This window comes from Styela clava, chromosome 1 (assembly GCF_964204865.1).
Source record: "Styela clava chromosome 1, kaStyClav1.hap1.2, whole genome shotgun sequence".
Classification (NCBI taxonomy): domain Eukaryota; kingdom Metazoa; phylum Chordata; class Ascidiacea; order Stolidobranchia; family Styelidae; genus Styela; species Styela clava.
In genome coordinates, this window is record NC_135250.1 from 5,539,766 (window position 1) to 5,550,733 (window position 10,968).

The 10,968-nt window shown below is 32.6% G+C and overlaps 1 protein-coding gene across 5 annotated transcripts in view; it reads right to left on the reverse strand.

Annotated features, from left to right (window-relative positions):
* LOC120339393 (cholesterol transporter ABCA5-like) overlaps positions 1-10,655 on the reverse strand; it is a 31,845-nt gene extending 21,190 nt beyond the window's left edge. For all 5 annotated transcript variants that reach the window (XM_078117150.1, XM_078117143.1, XM_078117135.1 and 2 more), the window contains exons 1-11: positions 10,531-10,655; positions 9,529-9,701; positions 8,938-9,004; positions 7,706-7,853; positions 7,026-7,135; positions 6,523-6,656; positions 5,944-6,030; positions 5,598-5,739; positions 4,676-4,864; positions 1,038-1,185; positions 303-489 (exon numbers count right to left, since the gene is read on the reverse strand). In XM_078117150.1, the coding sequence (XP_077973276.1) occupies positions 303-489; positions 1,038-1,185; positions 4,676-4,864; positions 5,598-5,739; positions 5,944-6,030; positions 6,523-6,656; positions 7,026-7,135; positions 7,706-7,853; positions 8,938-9,004; positions 9,529-9,701; positions 10,531-10,623 (1,478 nt within the window). In that variant the 5' untranslated portion in view covers positions 10,624-10,655. The remainder of the gene's footprint in view (positions 1-302; positions 490-1,037; positions 1,186-4,675; positions 4,865-5,597; positions 5,740-5,943; positions 6,031-6,522; positions 6,657-7,025; positions 7,136-7,705; positions 7,854-8,937; positions 9,005-9,528; positions 9,702-10,530) is intronic.
* Positions 10,656-10,968: the final 313 nt, after the last annotated feature.

A 10,968-nucleotide genomic window follows, 5' to 3' on the forward strand; every position in this document is an offset into this window, starting at 1 on the left:
AAATGCTACTATTAGTGAAAGGACCAATATCTACAGCACTGCTTATCCAATTTATCACACCTTTTGTGAGGTGATGTGGATGGGATTGTGGACAGAGATATGTAACAGTTAAGTTTAAACCATTAACTGACATGATTTATCTGAAAAACCAGAAAAAATTGGGACGACTTTATAAAAAAACAATAGGATAATTTACAGATGCTGTCAACCTACTTTTTTCCTAGCTCAGCTAGAATTTCTGATTCCTTGCTAATGCCAATTGTTGCTATAGCAACTGGATAAAATTTGGAAAGAAAACTTACGAAATAGCTTCATTGCCAATCTGGTCTGGTGACACAGGTTCAAAGTCATGTTGTGAATATCCCTCGAATGGTTCCCCGCTCGTTGAACGTCTTGATAATGCACGATCACGAGACAAACCTCGTTGAGATCTGCTCCAGTATGAAGGTTTGAAACAGAAGAAAGGTGATTTGCGTTGACCATATTCCCCTGAAATATAGGATAAGATTTTCGTATTTACTTTAGAAAAAGGTAATTTAATCATATGTTGGAAGTAAAGAATAGAAAGTAGTATTCTATTTCCGAATCTGATTGCATATTTGGACTAACTACAGGATAAATTGGGATTAAATGATTCTAAAAAACCAAAGTATGAATAAAGTTAGCAGAAAAAATATGATTCTTTCATAAATTCACACATTCAAATTCTGAAATTGCTACAAAGTGATGTGGATTCTAAACTTAATCCACAGCCAAATTCAGGTAGTAAAAAAACAGATAACATTTACGGTATGATGCATACACTTTGCTTGTGAAACAAGCCATGGGAAGACCAACTGTTGTGTAAACCAACCTACGACGCTGAGAAGCTCGTATGTTTTCTGATACTGAGCAAAGTTGCTTATACAGAGACTTATTCTAAGCGCAAAGGGCCATCAAAATATAGAATAAAAATAAAATTTGTCTGTGAAACAAAGAGTAGGCACATGCACATGAATTTTAGAATAATAAGTTCAAAGCAATAAATAATAACAAACCTGGAACCACACTATCAAGATATAAGGTCAAGAAAAAATAGAGAAAAATATCCACAATCATCATAACAAGTCCAATATAAAGAGGTTTTGGTCCTTCTGCAATGTTGTAAAAATGAGCTCCTTGGCCGGTAACTTCGAACAGGAAAACCTATTATGAAAAAAAAATATGAATTTTATTATAATCAGCTTCTTGACGCTCCAAACAAGGCAGTGTATAAGCTGCCACTGATATAAGAGTAGCTATTATTTTCTGGAAGAACCGTAAACTTACGATTCAACATTGCCCAACCAATTTATTACCCCCTTGGTGAGGTCGTATTCTTCACTTAGTAATATTGCAATACATATTTAGGCGCATATTTAGTGTGTGTACCAATATGAAGGTAACTAATTTTGTTCGCCTACTTTACATCAAGTTGTGTAAGGGGACTGAAACCTATGGACAAGGGGGTATATTCAGTTGGTTGACACAGACAGTCCCCGAACTCGTAATAGAACTAAAATAAGGAAAATCGAACTAAAAGTATGGCCAAAGCCTAACCCTAACCAGGTACACATACTACGGGGTACCAATATTTATGCAGTGGACTTTTCGAACTACACAAAATTCATATTGCGCGTTACTAGGTGATGGTCTAATAAAGCCCTTATTTTGTGCAGTTAGGAAGAATTAGGAGTTGCAAATTGCAATATATGCAACGGAAGGATGTTATTTTCACAAAGAAGAATTCATATTTCATTTCAATCAAACTTTACGGTTATAAAGATGTGTACTCTTCAAAAATAAATTGAAATGAAATTTTTTCATAATTTCTAAATTTAGGACGAATTTGGATAAGTTGTAAAAATATTAAAACACTCATCTTCAGAAGCTAATTCTGTTTAATGTGATATAAAAAAAGCGATAAAAAACATCAAACGTCCAAAAGGGTACAAAATAAACCTATTCCATTGTTACAATTATTTACATATCGTAAAAGCATTTCTATAGGTGAAAAGTAAAGGACGTAATATAATTTTATAAACTCTTTTGTGAAAAACATCAAACGAATAAAAAGGAACAAAATAAATCTATTCTATTGTTATAATTATTTGCATATCATAAAGCATTTCTATAAGTGAAAGTAAAAGACGTAATATAATTTTATAAAATCTTTTGTAAAAATTAGAAAAAATTTGAGTTTTGATTTAAGTTATCTTACTAACTGAAAATTTATACCCAGAATATAAGAAAATCAGAAATTTGATTTCTCTCTTTTTTTCTAATAATAATATGATACAATAGAGTAATATTGAAAAGCAATGGATGCTATTAAACTTTAAAAAATGAGAGTTTAAGACAGTTATTTCACCGGGTAAAACTTCATACTCATTGCCATTGTCAGATATCAGACTGGAGCAATTCTATTTGAGTTGAGACATTTTTTCACAAGTTTTAATTTTTACTTTTTATGAAAACTTGCTCCTAAAAATTTTAAATCTTACCCTAGAACAGTCAAAATTTTGGAGAAAATATTTACAAAAATAAAAAATAGGACAAATGTGTAGTAAATATACCTATAAACCAAGAGATCATTAAACTAATAAAAAATGACATACCAAGAATAAAAGGCATCATAAAATATCATTGTAGTTAGGCACTAAGCGGTATCATGTATTGTCTGATTTACACGATTTGTTTTAAACAGATTGCAAATATTTACTCATTGAGATGAGCTAGGTTTTTTTTTCAAAGCAAGAGAGTAATGTTTAAATATAGGTTTTATAATAAATAAATAAAAACAGATTTTTCATGCCCCAGAAATACGCCCCAACAAATAATAACAGTGATTTAGAAAAACAATTCGCATGCACTTCGTGTTCAATTAAACAACTCGAAACTCAAATATAAGATTGAGACTGCACCAAACTTTATTGTAATTCAATTTGGAAACTGAACAATGACAGAAGAAAGTTTATTAACATATTCGGATATAGGTTTCATTAAACAGACAAAAAACATTCATGTTATGTGTAATTTAATTTTCAAATGATATGAGTCACTACATTACAGTAAGAGGAAATTTAGTTGGAAATATTCAACAAATTTTCTCCAAATCAGGCTCTGAACAAGTGTACTTGGTGTACATGACAACTGCTATGATTACAAAAGTCTGAATGTGGACAGCATTATAGTACAGCAGTACAGCATTACCCGCCCAAGTTATGTCCAAATGAAGGGACGTGGTGGGTATGAGCAATCCTGTACTAGGTTTAAAATCTTATTTAGCCGCCAGTCCAGAGGTTCCCAGAGCGGCGTCCCGAAATTTAACAGAATTGTGTTAAACATAACTGATATGTGATTGAATAATTTACATATTGTATTTATCAAAAATATTTTATTGTTTCTTGTTTTTAATGCCGTGTATATGAATAAATAAATTCATTCTCCTTTTATGGGTTGTTCACTTTCTGTTACTTAGTGTCCGTCTAAAAAAAGTTTTTTTGGGGTGGGTGGGATGCACGAACAAAATGTTTGCGAACTGCTGCGCTTGTCCAATGCCTCTTAACCAGTGAAGCACTCATTATTTTTAGAGGTACAAGAATGTTGAGTCATAAAGTTTGAATAAAATATACACAATCATGGTCTTTAGACAGGCATAGCACAGTGGGAAAAACAACAAAATTACTAATTAGCATGTAATACCAACTAGATCCAATATTAGGGTATGTAGTGTTAAATACACAAAAAATGAAAAATCATGTAATAGTTTGCTATTTACATATTAGAACAATTTTTTTTCAAATATTTTTAGAATGGCGATGCGAGAAACAATGATTTCAAATTGCGAAAGGAAAAAAAGAGTCAAGAACGATTGAAAGGATGCTGAAAAAAATGGCAGTCTGCGGCAGTTACCACTTGACTCAACGTTGGTTCCATATACCTCACATGATTTACATGATCTCAATATCACATGACTTGTGGGTTCGGGTAGGGTACCACAAATCATGTGACTTTTAGTTTTTACCAATATAATAAAAATGAATTTCTCAATAAATCAGTATTAAATCAGTTACATACACATATAAACTTCATCTGAGAACAATTTTGAAGGAGAATTATTTATTTTGTTATTTTTTATATGGCACTAATTCCAAACAAAGCTCTCTACAAGAAGCCAATGATATCTAAAGATATAAGAAGCGACTATTTTTGTAGGAGCCAGAATCTATCTGATTTGATATTCCCTACCCCAGCAGTTCCAAAATATGTACAATATTCAATCATATATTAGTTATATGCATAACACCATTCTGTTGATTTTCGAGGTGCACTCAAAACCTTGCAAATTGAGGTGATGGTCATAAGATTTGGAGTCTGAAAAACTTTTAATAACTACGCCATCAGAACCAAGTACACTGCACAGCAAAATCATATTTTGTGCCAATTTCGACTTCGTTAAATTTATAAACAGTAACGTAATATTTCACTCACTCTAATTTTATTCCACTCTAACTACTTAGCCATCAGATTTTACTCAAATTAGGGTTAATTTCTAATGTTAATATTCTAATAATAAATAAACTTGAATACTAAAAAACATTGCAATATTAAACTCCATTTCAGTAACTACAAAAAGTAATAAACCAAAACCCACCTTCCCCATCGCGAATGAAAAAGCTGTAGGAGAGAGTAGAGAAACTGCCCAAATGGCAGGTTCAGGAAAATCGCCTGCTAGTTGGATTGCGAGAAACACAAGCGACATAATAATGGAAATAAATCCTCCAACAGCTCCTGCTGTTCTAGCTTTACTGAAGAATGGTGTGAGCATGAATCCAAGCATTTCCTAGAAATATAAAGAGTGAAATTAGTGATGATTTCTTCGACTAATAATTTGACCACAATAATTTTGAGTGCATTGCGAAATATCAATTGCGTTATGTGTATTTCTGAACTTTCCATAAAATGATGAAATTTTTAAAATTAACATTGAGAGGGAGAAGAGGATACTCAGCCCCTATCGCATTAATTACTTGTTAGGGTTGATCGAGTCCTTGACTCGAGTAGAACTGGACTTATGTGACGTCCTCAATAATGAAGACGTGAAGTGACTTTAGGTTATCTAGGAATGGATGTTTCCCTGTGGCACGTGGTCGTAGATTAATAAAAATAATGATTTCGAGCATGTAAATCAGTTTGTAGGTGTGAACTCTCCAAAACACACGCAACATAGCATATGCAAAAGTTTGCAATATTAAAGTATAGAAAGAATTTTGTTGGGGTCAAGGGTCGGGGAAACATCCATAGGAATCGCCACTAACTAACTTTCAGTGAGAATTGACTCCATGGTTGACCTGACTCCAACTAAACCTGACCATTAACTATGGGAAGAAACCTTATTGAAAAATGTTCATTCAAATTTAAACAGCACTCACTCAATCACTCATAATCCCTCACGATTCAGGAGTTATAATGAAAGAACTCACAATTCTAAGTTCGTATATGAAAATATATTTAAAGAGCACTCACTCAATCACCTGTATTCTCATATTACTCAAAGTAATAATAAAACAACTCACGATGCTAAGTCCGTAGATAAAAAAGAGGAGAAAGACAAGAAAAAAATTGCTGAGTGGAAACAAATTCCCAAAATATCCAATGAGTGTCATAACTAAGGTCATCACAAACAACGATGCAACATAAACTGTTCCCCACGAAAACCTGCAGAAAAAAATAAATGCGTAGGACAGTAGGTCACAAATTACTCTAATTTGGATTGACCAGAATCATTTCATATTGCGTTACACCTTAATTAAACGCAGTCACTAGTTTTTGAAAATAGCCGTTAATTTTGCTGTGATATGAAAACGAATAAAAATTCGTTGAGCTTACGAAAATCCTATTCGAATACTTGATTAAACTTACCAATAAGCAAGATCACTGAGTCCCATCATTTTCATCCCTTCCTTGATCTTCTTTTCCTTTTCATAAACAACGAAAACTAACAAGAAACTGGAAAAGTATAAGAATATGAAAGTTTATCACTAAGATTATGCCAGTAACATGTAAGTAACATATTTAAAACAAGACAAATCGTTAGAACGACACGTCCGTGACATGTAACATATTCGAAACAAAACAACAATAAATCTCACCCTCTTTTCTTGTGACCATTTCAAATTAATCATATTATTCTAAACCACTGGTTCTCAACTGGGCAACAGAAACAGTTTCAGGTGGGCCACAAATCAATTAAAAAGGGCTAGACTTATTGATAAATTAGTTAAATTCGATTGTATTAGAAATGAATTATAAAGCTGTTTTTGGAAACTAAATAGTGATTTGTCTATCTATGTAAGGAGTCCATCTATTTTTTTTTGTTTTTCTTGTAGTTTATCCCTTACATGAGCAAGGTAATGGGCCATAGATTATTTTTGTGCAATATAAGTGGGCCATGAAATAAAGGGTTGGGAAACACTGTTCTAGACTATCATTTTTACTCACGTTAAAAACGGTCCCATTGCTATAACGAGGTACAGAGGCCCAATGATAAGGAAAGCATCAGTGTTTGAAAGAGTTGCATCTTTTGGCATTATTCGAGCTGATATTGTCGTTGAGGTAAAGTTCGGATCAATTGTCTGAAGAATTATTAAAATATTTTAGATTTCACAACCAAGAATAAAATAACATAATCCCAAATCGCACTTTAATAAACTTTGAAAACTTAGTAGCTAAAAATTAAAAAAAAATTTTTGAAGATTTTCGTTTACAATTTAAAAGATCAAAGACAATCAATTCTCCACATTCAATTTTTAACAGTGTATATCATTCAAAAATAGGAGTCTTGTCAACTTCCAGCAGGCTTTTAAAATCTGATTTAATTCACTAAATTTAAAATATGATAATGCATTGCCCAAAATACAAAAGAAAATGTTGATTATAAATTAGCACCCCAGGTAATAAAGTGTTACAAAAATATCTATAATTCATGAAAGGACTGCCTTCACCTTTGCAATCATTGTATCAATGACCATCTGTAAACCGGCAAATCCAGAGAAAAGATAATTATTTGCTGGACATTGAAACGTGTCGCTTCCATTTCCTTGCCTACAATTTGCTGCAAAAACAATGATATTGTTAGTTTATTTTCTTCAAATGGTATTTTGCAAGATGAAATGTTTTTATCGCCTTTCCTCTCCCCAATGATAAATATGAAAATCCTATTCTATCTTACACTGTGAATATAGATGCGTTTGAAGATTATTGTAAATTTAGTCTATCACAAAATACAAAAACATGGTAGAGTATGTAACAGTTTTTCTTGCTAATAAAAGCTATCTGACATTTTGCAACATTTCGGCTAATTATTACAATTTTCGAAACGACAACTCCAAATTCCAACTCCAGAGAATTTGAAAATATGACTAAAGCTTGAGTGGGATTGTGAGCACATGTCAAAACTTGATTGTGACCTCACAGCCCTTGATATAACCACAATTTACCATGCATAAATGAAGTAAAAAACAATTTAAAAGACAACACAAAATCAATCGAAATAAATTGATTTGAAATTCCTTCCACAGGCAAAAAAAGAATACAAGCAAAAAGGCTTATTATATAATTAGACACAGTTAGTCCAAAATCCTTTTTTTTTTCAAAGTTTTCAAATTTCAAAAAATAAACATACATTGTGAAAGGTCTACGAAGCTATCACCAATTCTCCCGAAAGGAAATCGAAGAGCATATTGTCTAATCGTAGAATTTTGAAATAAAATTCCAACTGTTGTCCCTTGTTCAACTGATGTCAGATTTTTATAAGCTGTATCCATTGCCGCCTGTCGAAAAATATAATATAAGTATCAAACAATATCAAAATAATATAAGTATCAAAATATCGATGATGCTGGCATGTACCAGTTCAAAAAACGACGCTCAAGAAGTATGTGTCCCAATATGGAGGTAACTAATTTTGTTCGCCTACTTTACATCAAGTTGTGTAAAGGGACTGATTACTTTGGGCAGGTTGTTTATTCACTTGGCTAACACAGACAGTCCCCGAAGGGGAAACTTGGAATAAAATTATGGCCTAACCCTAACCTGGTATACACACTACGGGAGTACCCAAAAAACTTGTCTCAAACATACTAAAGCGTATAATCAAGTAGGCAGATCTGCATTTATAAAACCATCATTTTCCATTCTTTTGCTTATCAATTCTGAAATCAGTTCTTATGTTTTTACACACAGTTCTACAAAAAATACCAAATAATTCATGACTAAATCAGATTAAAAAGAAATTTAGGAAATTACCGGTAGTTCAATTGAAATTCTGAAGTCTATTATTTTTTAAAAATGTAATATTGTTCATAATATTTCAAAATATTAAAGGCATTGCCCCTCCTAACAGGGCAATGCACGAAGACCATGATTCAATTTTTTTAAATAAGGAAATATGATCAAAGCATAATCGCGCGGCCCCCACTCGATCATTTCAATATGATCAGGAAAACAGCTATGAAGTTCTTGGAAAAAAATTTGAGTATAAAACGATAAACTAGTGAGAGTTCCCAGCCCATTAATTTAGGATGACACAAAACTTTGTCTGTGACAAGTTACATCGACGCAACACCAAATATAACCTAATCATTTTTGACAGCCTTTTTTGAATATGGTCTAGCAGGTTAGGTATTGTCAAAAGGCTAGCCCAAATATGACAACAGTAATGTAATAATGTAACAACTATGTATGAATGTATCAGTGATTCGTACAAGTGAAGGGACTAAAAAGGTAGGTAGGTATCACAAAACCGGACAAGTCTGGTTGTTTCGGAATTCAGATAATCTGCAAAGGCGAAATCTTAAATATTTAACCATTTGGGCACCGTGGTATCACATAATATATTTGCAATCATGATCTTACCTGAGAGTCAAAGATTTCATAGCTCAAGGATGGAAGTAATCCAGAATCATTCAGTGATTTCATAAACCTGTAAAGCAATTGGTTGACAGAATAATTATATCGAAATATGTACAATGCAAATTAATTATCATCTTTTCACTGCTTGAGACAAGAAAGTGTAGTAGAGGAAAATTTATATGCTACTCTAGAAAAAGTTTTGACGGTTCAAAAAATGTTTCGTATATGTTGGAAATTTTGACTTTTGACGACTACTACTTTACTTAGTCATTTTAATTTGTTCTAATACATAAGCACAACATATGGAGAACACCACAACTAACCAGCAGTGATATAAAAACCCTATTCATAAGAGTAAAAAGGTCAGAATTCATTTCAAACACGCTTATTCAATGCTCGATTTTATTAATCGGTGCATCATACATTGCAAATATTTCGAAAACATAAAAATTGGTAACTTCAAACATATTCACTAAATTCTATTAAGTTTTAGGTTGTTTTATCATTACAATAGAAATATTCATTTTTCTTAAACAAATATTGGCCAATTGGTAAACCAAACCATCTGCTAAACATAATTGCTTGAATACTTACGTTTGAGCTTCAACAAAATTTGGGGCAGTAAAGATCGTTCGCAGGGTCGGAGGAGGAGATATAACAGTTGTAGCTATATCTGATGACGGTATCGCTGGTAGAGCAACAGGTTTATAAGCAAATGACTTCAATACAGCAAGGAGAACAACAAAGTAGATTGGCATAAACACTTCCTGAAATACAATCAGAAAAACTTGTTACAGAAATTGTGTGAAATGAAATTCTTAAGTTAATAATACCATTCCTATTATCGGGGTTGGGTAGAAATTCCTGAACCCAAAGTCTCGAGTCAAATCGAATCACAGTTAGGATAGGATTTACATATTTATCCTGAGGGAGAATAATCCAGCAATCTTCCGGCACATGACCATCCCCTAGGATAACCATAACCAAGGGATTTGAACTTGCCAACCTACTTAGGGTAATCAGAGGTGCGGTAGCGAGCATATTGCTAACGCTTAACACAATGCGCCACACCGCGGAGTCACTGTTCATCAGTCAGATGAAGCTAGAATTTGTCAAGTCTCGTGACCCACCTCAAAAATAACTAACATCAGATAGCAAAGAGCTACGAAATAGTAAGGCGAAAGTATGTTTAATTCAAAAAACTTCTTGAAAATACTTGGATGGAACGTAAATAATGAATTAAATGAAAAGTTTGAAGTTGGGCTTATGGCCAACTTCAGCATAATTAATACCAAGATAATCTAGCCCTAGCAAGCTAGTGAAGATTCTGCTATTTCTCACTCATGGGGTTTTCCAAATTAGGTTGAAGCTAAAGCAAACTAAAGTGAACTAAACAAAGTTTGTTTAGTTGAGTAATGTTATGTTATATAGTTTTCACAAATGTTATTACTAAATTCAGTAGATTTCGAATAAGTTATTTGCTTGAACAAAAAATATTCATGAAAAATATCGAAAATCACTAATAATCCAGTATTATACACACAAATTCTATAGTGTAGTAATTGAAATTCTATAGTAATTAAAAATATCAAATACCTGAATTGTAGCTTGTTTAATTCTGATTTTTGCGATAAAATTTCTCTTTATGAGAGTGACAGTTTGCCGCCATATTGTTACTTCAGGCGGCATGATAATTATATTACGGTATATTAAGAAACCTAAAATTAAATATATGTGACAAAATACAGAAATAAAATATATATAGTGACTGTTAACGACAAAACGATCGTGACGCAGACATGAAAAAGATATTGATAAAATATTGATTTCTGTGATTGATAACTTCCTAAACTAATAGATAGGGTTGGATTTTCAAATTTATGTCAGGGAAAAGGAAAGTCAGTATGACAGCTTAATCATATGGCGAACCACAGCCCGTCATCCCGTTAGTAGCCCATGCTGGGTATGAGAATTGTATCCAGATATTTGTTATCTATAATTTTTGTGTGCCAGTATTCTATTGTCATGTTCCTC